Source organism: Hemiscyllium ocellatum, chromosome 8, assembly GCF_020745735.1.
Source record: "Hemiscyllium ocellatum isolate sHemOce1 chromosome 8, sHemOce1.pat.X.cur, whole genome shotgun sequence".
In the NCBI taxonomy this organism is placed as follows: Eukaryota; Metazoa; Chordata; class Chondrichthyes; order Orectolobiformes; family Hemiscylliidae; genus Hemiscyllium; species Hemiscyllium ocellatum.
In genome coordinates, this window is record NC_083408.1 from 26,993,569 (window position 1) to 27,013,676 (window position 20,108).

Below are 20,108 nucleotides of genomic sequence, written 5' to 3' on the forward strand. Positions count from 1 at the left end.
CCTTTGGATGCACTCTGATTTTTTGTTTAAAATCAGAGGCCTTCCTCAGTGGCCAAATCATGGTGGTTATTAGCAGGTCCAGGCAGTGTGCTATGGAGGAGGTCATAGTACCTCCTGCCTGCACCTCTCCTTCGGCTATGTCTGCATTAGAATGCCCATGCAGAGAGAATTCATTTAAATATTACAGGCCTTTGGGACCAGGAACAGCTGCAGCATACCGTCACCTGGTAAGAATATTTTTATTTAACTTTGATAAGTTTCCATTAACCTCTTGGCTGTGTGTTACAGTTCCCCAACAGGGACTGTCTAAACCATTGCTGTTATTTTTTAAAAAAATATAGTTCAGCACCACCAGCGGTAATGATAATTTGATTTAATTTTTTTTTACTTAAAGTTTCTGCTGATGTTTTGATTATTTGTTACAGCACCAACCAAATTTCAGTTGACTTTTGTTTTAGAAAGGAGTCTTGGTTACGGATGCTAACTCAATCATTAGCTTGCAGAGGCTGGTCCCTCATCAAGGCCTCCATCAGAGCAGCCCGAGACTTGGAGTTCTCTCTCTGAGGGGAGGGAGGACATGGCAGAGAGATGAGTGTACTAGGTCTTTGATTGCGCAGTGACCCTGACGGGCATGGAACGATCCCACTGCACATTAGAGCCCAAGCCTGCTACAAATACTAACATATTCTTGACACATGCATAACAAAGTTAAAAATCTCACAACATCAGGTCATAGCCCAACAGGTTTTTTTGGAAGTACAAGCTTTTGGAGCACTGTGCCTTTATCAGGTAGCTAGTGGAGTAGACTCATAGGAGAAATTCTGCCAAATAAGCCTGTTGGACTATAACCTAGTGTTGTGATTTTTTTAAAAACCTTGTCCACCCTAGTCCAACACCAGCACCTCCACATCATGACATCCATAACACATCAACAATACTATGCATTATAGAGCTAGAGTGGGAGTAGTTATAAATGTAGAGGGACTTGCCATTTTCACATTTGTAATACACTGAAGGGAACCCCCTCTCCCTGTATAATCAGGGAAATCACATATGATCTGTTCAAAATTGAAAAATAAAAGTATATAGCTCACCTCATCACCACTGTCTGAGGTTTCCGAATCTGATGATGCTGATGGTTTGCTTGCCTGCTGCTCCTGCTGTTCTGGCTCACTCCGTTTCCTCTTAGCCAATGACAGCAATTCCTAAATGAGTTGAGAAAACAAGATGTATCACTTAATGTATTTCTCGTTTGCACATTGCACATGCATACACAACCATAGGAGAGGTGCAGACACTTAAGTAGTATGAGTTGAGAACGTGATGCTGGAAAAGCACAGCAAGTCAGGCAGCATCCGAGGAGCAGGAGAATCGTCATTTCAGGCAAAAGCCCTTCATCAGGAAGGAGATTGGGAACCTTAGAGCTAAATGGGAGATGGGTGGGGCTGGGGAGGAAGGTAGTTAAGAGTGCAATAGGTGGATGGAGGCCAGGGTAATGGTGAGAGGTCAGAGGGGAGGGTGGAACAGATACGTGAGAAGGAAGATGGGTAGGTAGAGCAGGTCATGAGGGCGGTGCCGAGTTGGAAGGTTGGGATCTGTGGGAGGGAGGGGAAATGAGGAAACTGGCGGGTTTCCATAGCCTGTTGACTGAAGTGAAGTGAGGGACTATGATAGGGCTTTGCAAACTATTTTCCTCATGCAAGTCCATTTTAAGTCACTAGTATTTCTAGTGCTAATTAGATATGGGCAATAAACACTGGACTTCCCAGCAATTCCACATCCCATGTAAAAGTACCTAAAGATCTTAAAAACTAATGTGACCCTTCACAGACATCAAAAACAGAACAGTATTACAGCACCGTAATAACATTCAATACAATTACACTGTATCATATGACATTAAATATGAAAATCTGTTTTTATGTTATCTTGCAGGAATTAATTTTATATCCTACAAGTGTCAGATGAGGTCTCCATATGCCACTCTTCCTAAAAGCATTGCCCACACCTCCACTCCACACAAGTTACTCCATCTCACAACAGTCCCTGATGTCAATCACTCAGCAGAACCTATTTCAAACCTCTCCCCCAACCCCAACCCCCCACCACCCCCCCTGCCAAATGCCTCATACTCTGGCTTCACTGTTCCATCTCCCTCCAGCCCTACCAAATTTCAAGATTGACAAAACAAAGGAATGTCATCCCATGACAGCAGGTAAGCAATAAGTTGGCAGGTATTTCTGTTTCATTTTTGCACTTTATATTGAAGTTAGCAGTATGCATCAAACATTGGTACAGTGATAGGAGTAGAGAGGAGTTAGAGGTCGTAGGTATATTATATCATTAGAAAAAAATTCCACAAGAAATAATTGGAGTTTGTAATAAAGGTCATCTAAACTTAAAGGGAATTTTAATATCCATATAGACTGGACAAATTAAATTCGCAAAAGTAATGCGGAAAATAAGGCATCGGTGAGACCATATCTGTAGTACTGCATACAGTTCTGGTCCCCTTGAGGAAGATGTAATTGCATTGGAGACAGTTCAGAGAAAGTTCACTAGATTAATTCCAAAGATTAAAATTTTAGTCTTATAAGATACAGCAGTTTAGGACTATACTCAAGAGTTTTAAAAGATGAGGAGATGATCTAACTCACGTATATAAGCAGCTAAGGGGATTGTCAAAATAGATGGAAAATGGATGTTTCCTCTTTCGGGACAATCTAGAACAAGAAGTCATAGTTTTAGACTAAGAGGCTGCATATTTAAAATGAAGATGAGGAGGAATTACTTCTCTCAAAGGATTGTGAATCTGTGGAAATCACTACCACTGTAGAGGGAAATCAGAACACTTAAGTAGACAGATTTGTAATTACTAATGAATTATGACGAGTGAGTGGGAAAACGGAGTTGAGGATGAGATCAGCCACAAGCAAATTGAGTAGTGGAGCAGGCTCTATGGGTCAAATAGCTTGCTCCTGACACTTACGTAAAATGAATTACGTAAGAAAGAGCTGGCTAGAGTTGTTCAGGTAAGTAGACTAAAAGGGTATTGCAGTACAATAACAATGAGACTCAAAGAAACAATTCAAAATGTTCAACAAAAATACATGCTAAAACAAAAGCTCAGCAAGAAAGATCTAAGCTTCCACAAAAGTTAGGGATTATATTGCAGATGTTTAAAAAAAGTTGTACTATTTCAAAAAGTAGCAAAACCCTGAGGATTGAGAGGTGTCAGAAGTCATTAAAAGACATCCAATAGCTAATAAAAGGGAATAAATAAAATGAGAGTAACTTAGTCAGGAACATAAAAACAGATGAGACTTTTATGGTCTAAAAAAAGGGGAATAACAGAAGTAAACTGAAACAAAACTTATGCTTGTCATGTGATGAAATCCCCTAGTTATATCCATTTACTTTGTCTGAGCAAACCAAACATTAATGCTGTTAATTTTACTGTGTAGACTTTCAGGGTCCATGCCCGGCAGCGACTTCTGAAACAGGAAGTCATAGCTCTGCAGACCCTCCGAGCAGCTGCACAATTTAAAAAGGGGAAGGTGGCCAGCCATGAAACCAGCAGTTGCAAAAAAATTATTTGGTGGCATCATACAATTCTGGCTAGTAATAAGAAACATCTTATTGCAAAGTTTTCAACAAGTCACATGAGGGGAAAAAAGAAATCAATAAAAGGAAACAGTGCACCTGGAGCATTGCATATAGTACTGTCCACCATACTTGCAGAAGAATGTTAACACACTGGAAGTAGTTCAAAACAGGTTTACATAGATTAATAGCTGGAATAGCAGAATGCCTTGAGGAAAGGATAGGTCTACATTCTCTGAAGATAAGAACCAGAGAAGACTTATTCAAATATAAACAACCCTAAGGAGACATGACAGGTGGTGTGGGAAAGGTTGCCTCCTTTTGTATCCAGAAGTAAAGGTCATAGTTTAAAAACAAGTGGCTGCTCATTTAAAGCAGAGATGAGGAAACACTCTCTCTCTCGGAGGGTCAAGTTCTTTCAAATTCCCTTCCTTAAAAGGCAGTGGATGCTGAATCTGCCTATGTTCAGATGTATGAATGGGATTTGATGGAGTTAATTGCTGAGAAATCTGACTTGATTGTATATAGCATTCATAGCTGGAGTGCCCAATCACCGCATATAATCTCATTCACCATGTTAATTCTGAATGTTAGATTAAGTTATATATATTATATGGATTACTAAACAAGCTGTAATGCAAAGAAAGATCATCTTTCAATCCATGGAACCTTATGGCTTTAGTCTCTCAGCAAGTCTTCTGGATCCGACTCTTTATATAATTTAAAGGTAACCAGTCCCTAACCATAGGATAATAAGGTTAGCAGGCCACTCTAGAATCATAATAGTTCTCTTAGCAGAGAATGTAAATTGCATACCAGAAGAGAGAGTAACCAAGAGTCTAAATAAGAGTGAGAAACTTCAAGCAGTTAAAAGAAGAATTGAGGAAAGCTTACAACCTAAAAGTAGAATTTCTACATCTTCATGGCAACAACCCAGATTTCTGAGACAACCAGAAACAATGAATGCCTGGTTAATGAAATTCCAAAATTCTCTAGATTTTAAAATAGTCCCAGGCACAGGCCAGTTAATTGACATCACTTGCTGGAATAATACTGAAAGTAGATCTGGGTATTACATATTAATGAATCAGAGAGGAGAAAGTGAGGACTGCAGATGCTGGAGATTAGAGCTGAAAAAGCGCAGCAGGTCAGGCAACATCCAAGGAGCAGGAGAATCGATGTTTCGAGCATGAGCCCTTCTGAAGAAGGGCTCATGCCCGAAACGTCGATTCTCCTGCTCCTTGGATGCTGCCTGACCTACTGCACTTTTCCAGCAACACATTTTCAGTATTAATGAATCAAAACCTGCAACCCATTCTAAAGATGAAAGACTTAACAGCAATCTAACTTTGTTCAACATATAATATCAGTTGCATGACACTATGATCTAATGCAATAAATTCTGTGTCCTATGACCCTGCCCCACTAGCTACCTGACAAAGAAGCAGCGCTCTGAAAACTAGTATTTCCAAATGAACCTGTTGGATTATAACCTTTTAACAGAATCTATTAACAATGGACTAGACAAAACCAATATGCTTTATAAAAGGGAAACATGTTTGACAGATTTATTGTACATAGGTGGTCAGGGATATAATAGACGGTTCTTAAAACCTCCTCAATGAGGTAGTGCAAAAGTTATACAAATTAAGGGCTCAAGGAGTTGGATTATGGTACAAGCAGACAGCACGAATAAATGGGCATTTCCAAGTTGGTAGTCTGCAACTAGTGTAGTGGGGTGCTGCAAGGATCGGTGCTGTGGTCTTAAATATTTACAATTATATTAATAATTTAGATACAAGATCAAAAGTAATAATCTACATTTTTGCTAATAAAAGACCATGTAAATGTAAACTGTGGGGACGACAGAGGTTGTTAAAGGATATGGACTAGTTAAATGAAAGGCTTCAAGGTGATACATGGAGTTTAATGCAGTAAAGTGAAGATTAGTCATTTTGACAGTAATAGAAAATCAAGACGTTTCAAAAGGCACGGCACTTTCTAATATCAATATCCAGAAATATTTGGGTGTACTTGCACAAGATACACTGTTGTCATGCAAGTCCAGCAAGCAATAAGGAATTCAAATCATGGTTGGGCTTTATTGCAAAGGAATCTCAGGACAATTGCACAATGTTTTTTATAAGGCATCACTCAGTACTGTGCACAGATACTCTGCCCATATTGAAGGGAGAATATACTTACATTGGGAGCACTAAAACAAAGGTTCACTAAGTTAATCCATGAGATAAGAGACTGAGTAAACCGTGTAGACCCAGTCTATAAGAAGGAGGGGCTTGACAGGGTTGATACTAAGGTTGGCTTCCTTTGGCTGGTAAATCTCATATGGGGGCACAATCTCAGGATAAGGTGTCAATCATTCACTAATGAGAGGAGAAACTCAGTTGTGAACCTTTGGAATTCCCTACCCTAGATGATTAGGAATATTTCATTGAGTACATTCAAAGTTGAGTTAGATGGATACTGTGTTTCACAGAATCAAAGTACATAGGAGTGGTGTTGAGACAGAAGATCAGCAATGATAGCACTGAATGAGAGTTTAAGGAGCTACTGACTCCCTCTCCTAATAGTGCTCAAATACTGCTCGACACTATACACACATCACCCCCGTTTAAAACATATTGCAGCTGTTTGTAAAACATGCAAATTTTCTACAAGTCTTTCCCGAAAAACACCAATGAAGCAAGTGTAAATTTGTGTTCCCATTGCAATCAATGCAGCTACGCTGGAAGCTTTATGCAAGAGATTCACTGGAATCCCTCTCTGAACAACAGCATCATCAAATAATTATCTCTACTTTCAGTTAAGGCTGCACATCTGGAGTAGAGGCTGGCAATAACAAAATACAACCTATCAACCTGAAAACCCAGGTGAGTTATGGGCGATATAGACTGTAGGGAAATAGATGGTGACATCTTACAAAATTTCCAGATTACAGGGGAGGAAGTGCTGGATGTCTTGAAACAGGTAAGGTGGATCAATCCCTAGGAACTGATCAGGTGTACCAAAGAACTCTGTGGGAAGCTAGAGAAGTGATTGCTAGACCTCTTGCTGAGATATTTGTATCATTGATAGTCACAGGTGAGGTGCCGGAAGACTAGAGGTTGGCTCACGTGGTGCCACTGTTTAAGAAGGATGATAAGGACAAGCCAGGGAACTATAGGTCAGTGAGCCTGACCTCAGTGGTGGGCAAGTTGTTGGAGGGAACCCTGAGGGACAGGATGTACATGTATTTGGAAAGGCAAAGATTGATTAGGGATAGTCAACATGGCTTTGTGCGTGGGAAATAATGTCTCACAAACTTGATTGAGTTTTTTGAAAGAGGATTGATGAGGGCAGAGCGGTAGATGTGATTTATATGGACTTCAGTGAGGTGTTCGACCAGCCCATTGGAGACTGGTTAGCAAAGTTAGATCTCATGGAATACAGGGAGAGCTAGCCATTTGGATACAGAACTGGCTCAAAGGTAGAAGACAGAGGGTGGTGGTGAAGGGTTACTTTTCAGACTGTTGGCCTGTGACCAGTGGAGTATCACAAGGATTGGTGCTGGGTCCTCTACTTTTTGTCATTTACATAAATGAATTGGATGCGAGATAAGAGGTACAGTTAGTAAGTTTGCAGATGACACCAAAATTGGACAGCAAAGAGGGTTACCTCAGATGACAACAGGACCTTGACCAAATGGGCCAATAGGCTGAGAAGTGGCAGATGGCGTTTAATGCAGATAAATGCAAGGTGCTGCGTTTTGGGAAAGCAAGTCTTAGCAGGACTTATACACTTAATGGTAAGGTCCTAGGGAGTGTTGCTGAACAAAGAGACTTTGGAGCGGAGGTTCATAGCTCCTTGAAAGCGGAATTGAAGGGAGATAGGATAGTGAAGGCGGCGTTTGCTATGCCTTCTTTTATTGGTCACAGTATTGAGTACAGATGTTGCGAGGTCATGTCACAGCTATATAGGACATTGGTTAGGCCACTTTCGGAATATTGCATGCAATTCTGGTCTCCTTCCTATTGGAAAGATGTTGTGAAACTTGAAAGGGTTCAGAAAAGATTTACAAGGATGTTGCCAGGATTGGAGGTTGAACAGGCTGAGGCTGTTTCCCCTGGTGCATCGGAGGCTGAAGGGTGACTTTATACAGGTTTACAAAATTATGATGAGCATGGATAAGGGTAAAATAGGCGAAGTCTTTTCCCTGGGGTCAGAGAGTCCAGAACTAGAGGGCATAGGTTTAGGGAGAGAGGGGAAAGATATAAAAGAGACTTAAGGGCAACTTTTTCCACACAGAGGGTGGTATGGGTATGGAATTAGCTGCCAGAGGATGCAGTGGAGGCTGGTACAATTGCAACATTTAAGAGGCATTTGGATGGGTATATGAATAAGAAGGACTTGGAGGGAAATGGGTCAGGTACTGGCAGGTGGGACTAGATTGGGTTGGGATATCTGGTCGGCATAGACGGGTTGGACCGAAGGGTCTATTTCCATGCTGTACATCTCTATGACTCTATGAGTGGTCTGAATAAGTATGAAAATGTAGCTAGCAATTCTAGAACCTAAACCTTTTCAAGAGTAGTAGAAGTAGTCCAACTAAATCACTTCAGAGTCTATTTAATCAATAGGATCTCCAGATTTGTCCCTCAGGCACTGCAATTGTTTGAAATTCACCGTGATGCATATAAAAGAGCTGGAATTTAATATCATTTGTTCTATTGAGCTGCAATACATGGTAAACTCTTTGTATTATTGCTGACAAAGGAGGAAGAATTGGACAATGTGTCAGAAATGGAAATAGTGGAGGCAAGGGAAATGGTGAAAACTGCAAGAGAGGTTGCACTGGAAAGGCTGGCTCTGCTTATGATATCACCTGATGTGGACAGCTTGCATCCCAGGCTGCTGAATGAAATTGGGCAGAGTTGAAAGAATCCTAGACATGAGGAATGATAAAAGATTTGAGAGTGGCAAATATGACAAATGCAATTCAAGAAAGGATGAGAGAACAATCGTAGCAACTATAGGCTGATCCATTTAACATCAGCGGAGGGCAGGATTTTGGAATCCATGATCAAGGAAAAACAGGCATTTGGAGATATTGGAGTTAATTAAAAGGCAGTAAGAAATTCAGTTAATTACAGAGAGCTAGCAGGGATTTCGTGAAGTCAGATCATGCTCAACTGATCAAATTGAATTTTCTGATCAAGCAAAACTGACACTTGATGAGGATGAGGCAGTGGATATTGTGGATTTTTAAAAAGTGCTTAAAATGTTATCACTAACAAAAAACTGGTTCACAAAATGGAAATGTATGGAATAAAGTAGTTAGCATCCAAAAAGATTAGAAAATTAAGGAAACAAATTCATGGTAGATGGTTTTCTCCCCCATCTCTATGGTAGCAAGCAGTGGTGCTCTCCTAGGGTTAGTGTTAGGACTGTTGCTTTATTTTGCTTTTTGTAACTAAATCTTGGAATACAGTAAAATTTTAAAATCTGAAGACGTCAAACTTGGAAAAGTGGCAGACAGTGAGAATGTTACAAATTACCCATAGCTACCACACTGTGCAAACAAATGGCAGATGGAGTAAAAAGTGAAAAAGCTGAAGAAAATCAGCAGGTCGGAAAGCATCAGTGAACAGAGGAACAGTTAACTTTTAGAGAGCAACTCTTCCTCAGAAGAATAGGATTGAATTTTTTTTTGAAAGAATAGGAAAAAGTACAGACTTAATGTCATAATTCTAAGAGTGTGCAAGGAAAGAGAGCAGGGATGCATGTTAATCAACCTTTGAGGGTGGCAGGACATATTAATAGATTTCCTACAGTATGAAAGTGAGCCATTCGGTCAATCAAATCCACACCGACCCTCCGAAGAGCATCCCACCCCCATCCTTGTAACCCTGCCTTTCCCATGGCTAATCTACATGGCCTGTACATCCCTGGACATTATGGGCAAATTAGCATGGCCAAACGACCTAACCTGCTCATCGTTGGACTGAGGAAGCCACAAACGCACACAGATACAGAGACAATGTGCAAACCCCATACAAACACTCACCTGAAGGTGGAATTGAACTAGGGTCACTGGTGCAGGAGGCAGCAGCGCGAACCACTGAGCCATCATAGGTTAGACACATTGAGAGAGTGGTTAGCAAAACAAATTGCATCTTGGGTTTCACATATTGAGGTACAATTCACAAATAGAGTGGTTGTGCTGATCCTTTACAAAGCTCTGGTTAGGCCCCAAACTAAAGTACTGATTCCCATTCTGATCAGCACATTAGGTGGTGAAGGTGGTGATTAGGTTGGAAAGGCTGGGTAGTGCTTCTAAGAACACTGAGGGGGGAAATGACAAATATTGGGATTATGACAGAGTTAGGTTAGGGGACTTATGTTTAAGATTTTGGCCAAGGGATGCAAGGAGAATCTGTGGAAGAACTGTGTATCTTGCTGCCAAAATTGCTGGAAGCAGAAACATGTAAAAGGAATTGGTATAGATATTTGAAGGAAACAACCTTGAGCAGGAAATTTAGACTGACTGGCCTGTATCATAGGGAACCAGCACAGACTGAATGGGTCAAACATTAAGACAACCAGGTGGTCTTTACTCTGTAACTGAAGATGGAGATGAAGTGGGTTACCAGATTTCCAAAAGTTCACTTCCCTGAGAAAAAGTAAGAAGCCACCATACAAAACAGTAAATCATGACAGAAGAAAGAAATTTAGTAAAATGATAAAAAATGAAAGTTTTTAATTTTATATATTGACGTTCCTCAAACAATTCTAAATTTATTCCTATAGCTTGTTAGTTATCATTTACTGACACAGTAATCTTCCTGCATGCGTCAATTACCTTAATGGGTTTTATGTTGCCACACTTCACAGTTCAATCAATATATAGTGCCCATCCAGATGGATATATTAGTATCAAGTACATGAAACCCACCTAGTTCATCTGTGCAAGTGGGGTCAAAGTGGTGACATGTATTTGCAAAACATCTTTGAGTGCTACTAGCACTTTGGTAATTTAGTAATTTTTTCATTGTATCAATTGATTGACAATCAGATAAAATTAACTGGGTTTCTGAACTTCCCTTTAATCTGTTTCACATTCCTGATGCTCCTTTCTTTATTTTGGGGAATTTATATTTCCCAAATTACCTCTTTCAAGAAATTAAAACAATTCAATTTCCAACACCTTTCGGCGAAAGTAAGGACTGCAGATGCTGGAGATTAGTGTCAAGTGTGTGGTGCTGGAAAAGCACAGGTCAGGCAGCATCCAAAGAGCAGGAAAATCGACATTTCGGGCAAAAGCATTTCATCAGGAAAGTCTCTTGCTGAGGCGAGTATAAGGTCAGTCACTAGACTGATTCCAGCAACGAGAGAGAGCCTTGAGAAGGTATTGAATAGATAATATGTATATTGTTTAATAAAATAAGATTTGATGTCATTTCAGCATGTTGAATTCTGAACGGACTTGGTAGGATAGATACTGAGAACAGGTCCCCTGCTAGTCCCTTTCGAATATTCCTGATGAAGGGCTTTTGCCCTAAATGTCAATTTTCCTGTTCCTTGGATGCTGCCTGACCTGCTGTGCTTTTCCAGCGCATCTCGACTTCCTACACCTTTCAACAGTCCTCTCTCCTAGATGCTAGTCATTTAAAGCATCCCCAATTTAGTTCAATCTTGTACAACTCCATGAACCTTGCTCCATCAGCTAGATTTCATAGATTCAAAAAAATTCACAAGATGCCAGCATACCAACTGGACTCAGATGACTGCTAAATTTTGGAGTTTTCCACAATCCCTTCAGAAGTCGCTCTTTATAATTGCTGATGCTTTGAACCAACTGCAAAAGCATGATTATATGTAAAGGCTGCACATTCCAAAAGAATATTTACTTCAATGCCCCGATGAGATGGCAGAGTACTCTCTTGGCATTCTGACCAATATCTAGTCTCCACCCAATATCTAAATAAGTCAGTGTATCATGCCATTCATGCCCTTTTATGGTTATATTACCCAATGCCAACTTCCTTTCCCCATAACCCTGCATGCCATTTCCATCCAAAACAATCATCCAATACTCTCGAATGCCTCAACTGAACTTGCCTCACTGTTCCAAGTGATCAAGACATTAATTAGTTTCTACTTGCGAGATCTCACTATGCACAAATCAGATCTCAAGCTCCAACACAACAGCAATTACTTCAAAAGAAAAGAACTCAGTTGACTGCAAAGCTATTTGGGACAGTGACATGCAAGGTGCTACTGAAACAGTTCTTCCCTTTAACTCCGTCAGATCTGTCTACTCCAAATCTCTCCTCACCAGCCTTTATTTCAATAATCTGAAATGCATTTCTCCAAATCTCTGCTGCCCATACTCAATGGTGCACAAAATTCCACTCAACCAAAGTACTGCTCTCACTAACCTACATTGACTTCTCTTGTCTCAATGTCCTCTTTAAAATCTGCACATTTTAAGTTCTGTACTTGTAGCTCACTGATTAGCTTACCATCATCCAGCTCAGTACCTACCTGGCCTTAGTCAATCAATTCAGGCCCACCTAATGTTTGGTTGCTGGAATTCCCTCCCATCTATGAAAATCATCCCTATAATTTTATTCGTGAAGACATTTGTTCACCCTGCCCAACCTCACCTCTACAGGATCAGTTATGTGTTTATATCCTCTGGATAGTAGCCAGTAACTTCCATTAAAACTCAAGAAATCAGAAGTAGGTCCATCAGCCATCTTTGCCATTCAACAAGTTCATGACTGAATTTGTTTTTACTCAAATCCACTTTCCGACACCATTCTCATATCCATTAATACCTAAACTTTCAGGATCTCATTCTTGAAAATATTCAACTACTGAGCTGTCACAGCCCTTTTTTTACTGGGGTTAAACAAAATCCCAAAAATCCAAAATACTCTGAAGAAATTTCTCATTTAGTCTGAAATAGCCAACCATTATTCTGAGACCATTGTCAATATTCACCTATCCTACCAAGTCCATTCAGAATTCAACATGTTGAAATGACATCAAATCTTATTTTACTGGACAATTTATATATTATCTATTCAATGTCTTCTCTTAAGGCAATCTCTTGCTGCTGCAACCAGTCTAGTGACCTTCCTTATACTCACTTCAGCAAGAGGATGTCATCCTTGTGAGTTATGGAGATCAAAGCTGTGCATACAAATTCAGGCGTGGTCTTACCAATATCCTATCTAAATAGAGCCAGGTTTCTTTATTCATACTCTAATCTATAGTAACAAAAGTTAACATACCATTTTGCCTTTTTAGTTGCTTGCTACACCCTGCAAATTACCTTTGTAACTAAATGCACCAGGTCCCTCTAATTACAAACATTTTCCAATCTCACCACTCAAAAAGTACTCAACTTTTACATCTTTCCCACCAAAGGGGATAATTCCACAACTCAGCACAGTATTTCCCAATGCCAACGTAATCACCTGTATCCCTCTGCACTCATGAAATCCTTGTTAGCAAATCTGGATACAATATATTCAGTACCTTCCTCTACATCATGAATACAGATTGTATGTCTTAAGGAGCCTTGATGAATTGCTGGACAGCTTAATTTGTAGGGCACTTTGTGGCCATTGATTTCTTCTATTACTGATGCACCATTTTCAGATTAGTGGAAGGGGTACCAAATAAGCAGGTTGCCTTATGTTGGATGATGTTGGCTTCTTGCATATTGTTGGATCTGTACTCAGCTCGGCAAGTAAAGAGGTGTTGCATCACCAGCCAAACTGCGTCGTGTAGATTATGGACAGGCTTTGAGGAGTCAGATGGCGAGTTACCTGCCTCCAGATTCCTGGCCTCAGACCTATTCTGATAGCCACAATACTTCTGTCATGGGTCAAGTTCAGTTTCTAATGAATGGCAACCCCTCCAATTTGATAGTGGGGATTCAGCAATGATAACATAACTAAATGCCAAGACAAAGTGGTTAGACTCTCCCTTGATAGGAATAACCCCTACGTAATACTGTAGATATGAATGTCACATTGCCACTTGTCATCCCAACCCTGAACGTTATCCAGATTTTGTTACGGCTAGAGATTGCTTCAATACCCGAGAAGCTGCAAACAGTACTCAACATTAAACAATTATCAGCAAAAACTCCTCACTACTGTCCTCATAATGGAAGGAGGATCATTGACAAAGCACTTGAGAGTTGGCCTTAGACAACCCTCAGGAACTCCTGCAATAATGTCCAGAGTTTGAGATGACTGACCTCCAACTTCTATCTTCATTTATTCTAGGTATGACACCAAGCAGCAGAATTTTCTGACTGCTTCAGTCTTCAATTTTGCCAGGACACCTTGATATCACACTTGGCTAGGTTACTGAAGGACAGTCATTCTCACTGCACCCCTGGTGGAATTCAGTATTTAACTCGTACCAAAACTGCAATATGTGAGCATGTATGTGCCACTTGATAGCATTGTTGATTGTGATGAATGCCATTAAGATCTTATTTCCTAAAGTGCTAGTTATTAGCATATAGCTTATGACAGGAAACGGCTTTACACACGAGGTAGAACATGTAGTTTGGAATCATTAAAAATAATCCAACTTGAGAAAGTTTCAAACAGATATCTCAGACTAAACCAGCATAGACCCTTGCAGCACAGGTCATACAAAACGTTGCAGCTCTTTGAAAGAGCTATTCAATTAAATCAACTACCTCATTCCTAGTCCCCATAACTATGCAAAATTTTTCCCTTCAGTATTTATCAAATTTCTTTAAGGTGTTAAATCTGCTTCCACTACCTTTTTAGATAGCGCATTCCAGATCAGAACACTTCATAAAAAACATTTATCACCCTCCTGCTCTTTTGATCATTACCTTAGGTTGAACGCCTCTGGCTACTGGCCCACCTGCCAGTGGAAACAGCTTTTCTTTATCTACATAAATATATAATTCTAACACCTCCATTAACCTTCACTGCTCCAAGGAGAACAATCAGCAGCATCAGAAATTCAGCAACAGCTCCAGTTTTCTAATAATGGTTGAGCACTACACCAACACTTCCTCCTACACACAGGGGAACAGGTGACACAGAGCTTCGACAGGCGACAGTTCAAGGATAATAAGCAGCATGTGGTATGTCACCATGCTGCACATAATGAGAGGGGCCAGACTATCAAGAGCAGGAACCTAGCTGATTTTCTCCCTCAGTTAATTGCAACACCACAACACTGCCAGCTCACACCAGTCTCCACACATGCTAAATGCTGTTTTGTATGGCTCGATTCAATCAATATAATAAAAGTCTTCAAGGGGGCCCTTCTTGGTTATAATTCAATTTTTTCCCTTCACACTGATAACAAGGTGGCACTGTGGAAGAGTTTGAAACAGTTCTATGGTATGGGCATTTTCACAGAGTGCCCTTCATAACCTGTCAAAGTTTTAGCTTCCTCTACTAACTTTCAAATCAACTAGTTTTTCTTTTAGTTTTCAGCAGTAGCAGAGCACAGGAAGGTGAACATCAGGGCCTTTTATCACCTATCCAGACTCTGTCTTTTGACCAAGTTTCAGGGACTGAATAGTTTACTGTTTCTAAGTTGAAGGGAGGAATCAAGAGAGATACATACATACAAAAACACTGAAGATGAGAATGCAGAGAGACAGATCTACTTAGACAGGAATAGATCCAACTGAGAGAGACCATATTCTGATATATTATGCCACGGGAGACTGAAATTATAACAAAGGTTTTGGAGTACAATCATTGCAGATAGCTTACATAAAGAGGTAAAAAGCACAGCAAAGAGAGAATGAGGAATTTGTACTAGGTAACAGTTCAGCCATAAGTTTTCGCTTCAGTTTTATGTTCTTCCATTATTGAAATCAAGTCAAAGTCAGAAAACACAGATTCATTATAAAGATTCCAAGGATGGGAAATTATTTAGGAGAGACTTGAACTATGGGACTGTTGCCAATTGAACAGAAAAAGGAGAAGTGAAATTTAGTTAATGTTTGTAAAATTTTAGCTATGACATTGAAAGGGAAAAGGTTTCCTCTGGTGCAAAGACAAAAATTGCCAGTGAAACACGACAGATCTTCATCAATGAAAAGTCTCACCAGACTCAAAACGTTAACTCTGCTTTCGTCCTATAGATCTTGCTAGACCTACCAACTTTTGCCAGCAATTTCTGACTTTGTTTCAAATCTCCAGCATCCAGAATTCTTTGTTTTAATTTCAGCTTTCTTCGGTGATAGAGTCAGTGACTTGGAATCATCCATTTAAATATTCTACAATGTGAGTTTTCTTTTAAAAAAGAGAGACAGTCACTGGAAGCTTGGAACACTTTCAGAAGTAACAGAGATCCTTTAAGGAAAAATTAGTTAAATATTTGATGATGTAGGAAAATATTTGGATCAATATTGGATTGTCACAGAAGAACTAGCACTGATGCTTCCCCCCACCATGTGCCACAAGTGGTTTCTGTAATATTTTTGTCACACTTTACTGGTAATTTGATTATTAAGCAGTGCATGAACAACATTACAGATGTGCTAGTGATATTAACGCTCTCAGTTATTTCTGACACCATTTCTTCACCGAGTCAAATACTTTATTAATTGAAGTAGAGAATGTGTAATTAAGATGGAAGAGGTATTTGAAAGAAAAGTACCAAAGGAACTATGTGTTACATAGAAAACTCATATCATGAATGGAAACTTTTTATTTAGTCATTTTGTTAGATGTGGACATCGCTGGCTGGCCAGCATTTATTGCCCATCCCTAGTTGCCCTTGAGGTGGTGGTGGTGATGAACTGTTTTCTAGAACCACTGCAGTCCAGTTGCATAGCAGCCAACTGATCATAACCAGTGACAATACAAGACTTGGTAGTGGAATATTTATTTTAAATCCTTGTATTTTTCATAGGAAAAGAATTAGCAGCCAACAGAAATTATATACAAATAGCAAGATGGATGACCAGTTAATCGGGTTTTGTGGGTACTGAAGTAAAAACATTAGCCAAGGCAGGGCTTTCTACTTATTACGTTATACCAATTCAATCTTTAGCATCCATTTGAATTGCTACAAGAGGTGACCAGATTGACTGAGAACATTTCATCCAAAAGACAGTATCTCCAACAATGATGCAGCAACACACTGCTCCTCCTGCAACAGTTCTTGCTAAGATCTTGGACCATTGCTCCAACCCACATGACTTAAAGCAAGAGCACAAGCAACCAAAACAAATTCATACTTGAACCATATGCAACAAATCTTAATGATTGGTGCTTTTTTTAAAAAAAAAGTTTGCAAATTAAAACCATCAGAATCTGATTATGGAAGATTCACAACCTTCTCAGCAAAGAGGTTTATCCTCTTCTCAATCCCAAATGCCAAACACTTGTTTTAAGAGAGTGACCATAGATTCCATGGTTAGTGATGCCATTTCTTCAGGTCCTCAGGAATATTTTTGGGCTCAAACCCCTTAAGCATGTTCCATTTTTAAATGTAGTCACCTCTCTCAGTTAATAATTTATAATTATACAGCACCTTGACCATAAAACATCCCAAGGGTGTTTTCAAGAACAGTATAAAGTGACAAAATAAGGAGATAAAAACAGATGGCTTTTAAAGAGTGTCTTGAGGGAGGAAAGTAAGGTGAAGAAAAGTAGGGACAGTGTTGCAGAATTTAGGACCAAGGCAGCTGAAAGATGGCCAAAGGTTGAGTGATTAAAGTCGGAGGTGCTCAAGAAACCATAATTAGAGTACATCTCAAAGGAGTATGGGGTCGGAGGTAGTTACAGAAGTAGAGAGGAGAAAGACCATGGAAGAATCTAAAAATAAAGATGACAATTTCAAAATGCTTGACTTGCAGCCCACGTAGGCAAACGTGATTGATGGGTTTATAAATTCTTCTCACCTCGGAGCAATGTAGGAGGCAATGAGGTCTGCACATGCTGAAGATCAGAGTCGAGAGTGTGTTGTTGGAAAAGCACCGGTTAGGCAGCATCTGAGGAGCAGGAAAAGGTCAATTTTCCTGCTCTTCGGATGCTGCCTGACCTACTGTGCTTTTCCAGCAACACACCACTCTAAGAAATGTGGGTCTTGCCTACTCAATCTCTCCTGTTAAAGGTTCCCTTAACCTTAGAAACAATTAAAAGAACTTTGCACTCCCTCTAGGGGCAAGGATGTGCTTTAAGAAAAGAGAACAATTAAAATTGTACTTATACCTATAATATTGTTCCTTTAGAACAAATCATTAAAAACTTACTGCACCTGCACACAAAATAGTTCTAAGTTTTCATACCAAAGTATGGCTCTGTACTTTGCTACACCATATTCCATCTACCACGTTCTCACACCCATCCAATCCAAATCCCTCCAGTTTCTGTCATCTAAATCATAAATTGTAAACAGCCAAAACCCCTCTCAGATCCTTGTAGTACATTGCCACTTAAAAGCCCAAAAATATTCCACTTACACCTGCACATGGTTTGCTGTCCATTAATCAAACCTAGAGCTGTGGTAACATATTTCCCCCAATCCAACGCATCTTATTATCGTGTAATACTAGTCAGGCTGTAAAAGGATAGTTCGAAAATGGAACCAGACACGAGCAACCTCAATTAGATGAGCAAGGGAGAAAATGCACTGAAGAAGAACAGTGTAGGCAACCATCCCAAAACCTGTTCTAAAGTTGAGGAGACTGAGGAACAGTTTACTTGCGGTCACATATAACTTAACAGCCATTCTGATACTTTGCTGGGACAGCAACCAGACTTGAAAAATTCAAACAAGGAATTTAGGGTAACCATAAAAATGTGGAAAATAGGATTAGGCTATTCAGCCCTTCACCATTTAGTATGATTATGGTTGATCACCCAACTAAGCATCCCATTCTTGCTTTCTTCCCACTCTCTGACCTATATCCCTTCAGTCTTCCTGAAAACATTCGATGTTTTGGCCTCAACTGCTTTTGTGACAAAGAATTCCACACCCTCCATTTCTAACCAAACTGCCCCCAATCGCTCCCTTCCATTCTTAAAAATCCTCTCGCCAAGTACTGCTCCATTTTTCCCCCTCACCACTCTCCATTCCCACACTGCTGGTTCTCTATGCCCCATCGCACAAAATCTTGCCCAAATAACCATCCATCCTTCCTTCCTTCCCCAATCCCCACAAGTCTTTGCCCCTCGAGTCCACACTTGGGTCATCTTGAGACAATCCTCTCCTCACTTACACACTAACCACCCTCCCTTCACAACTATCCCACACACCCTCTCCTCAGGGTCCATTTCTGCATCTATTCCCAAATAGATCCCACTCCCCTTTCTGTCTCAGGCAGCGTTTAGCACCTGATCTGTCTCTCTCTTCTGGGTGATCTACCTCCACCCACTCCCGTGGATCTCCTTTCTAACCCCTCCATGGTCTCTCTCTCTCTCTCTCTCTCTCACCAAGCCTCCCTGCCCAGGGGGTCTTGCACACCAAACCCACCCCTCCCCCCAGGGTCTGTGACCCAACACATCCTCTCCCCTGCTCTCCCTCACCCACCCAACCACCCCCCACCCAAAACCACCATTCCCGTGGGGTGGGGGGGGGGTGATCTCTCACCAACACCACTCCCTCTTCCCGCCCCCTGGGGTGCCTCACCACACCCCCCCCCCCACTTATCCCCACACCCATCCCGGAGTCTCTAACCAACACCCACCGCCCCCGCCCCGAGGGTCGCTTACCTCTGTCTCTCTCTTAACCACCCATGGTCTCTCACACCAACGCACACCGAACCCCCCCCACCCACCCACCCACCCCACCACGAAGTCTCCCCCCCCGCCCTCGGTCTCCCCCCCGCCGGGGCAGGCGGGCGGGTGGGGGGCAGGCCCTCACCTGGTCAAGGTTCTCCTCACTGCCGCTATCGTCGCTGTCCGAGTCGATCACGATCCGGCCCTTCCGTTTTTTCACCATGGCAGCGGTGGCAGTTCGCGACGCCGGCGGCGAGCGGGCCCGGGGCCCGGAGGGAGTGAGGGACCGAGAGGGAGAGGCGGCTTCCCGGGCCGAGAGCGGGCTCAGCGGGGCGTGGGGGGTGGAAAGGTAGGCCGCGGGCCAATGGGCGGCCACACGCCGCTGCCTGGGGCCGGGGGGGAGTGGATAGGACGGCTCAAGGCCCCGGGATCGGGGAGCGCGTCGGACGGCGCAGAGCTCTGGGGACGGCTCCGGGTGTCGGGAAACAGGCCGCGGCCTCCGGGCGACAATAAACAGGGGGAGCACTGCGCCTGCGCCGTCCCGTGCTGCCCCGCCCGGCGCGGAACGTGCTGACGTCACTGGGGCACGCGCAGGGAGAGACAAGAGGGAAGGTTCCAGGGAACACAGGGAGAGAGAGAGAGAGAGATATATAATAGAGGGAAGGATCCAGGGAACACAGAGAGAGAGAGAGAGATAATAGAGGGAAGGATCCAGGGAACACAGGGAGAGAGAGAGATAATAGAGGGAAGGAT

The 20,108-nt window shown here is 41.5% G+C and overlaps 1 protein-coding gene across 1 annotated transcript in view; it reads right to left on the reverse strand.

Moving 5' to 3' along the window:
• Positions 1–19,905, reverse strand: part of rtf1 (RTF1 homolog, Paf1/RNA polymerase II complex component) — a 61,196-nt gene extending 41,291 nt beyond the window's left edge. The window contains exons 1-2 of the mRNA XM_060828722.1: positions 19,501–19,905; positions 1,095–1,205 (exon numbers count right to left, since the gene is read on the reverse strand). Coding sequence (XP_060684705.1) covers positions 1,095–1,205; positions 19,501–19,578 — 189 coding nt within the window. The 5' untranslated portion in view covers positions 19,579–19,905. The remainder of the gene's footprint in view (positions 1–1,094; positions 1,206–19,500) is intronic.
• Between the last annotated feature and the right edge of the window lie 203 nt (positions 19,906–20,108).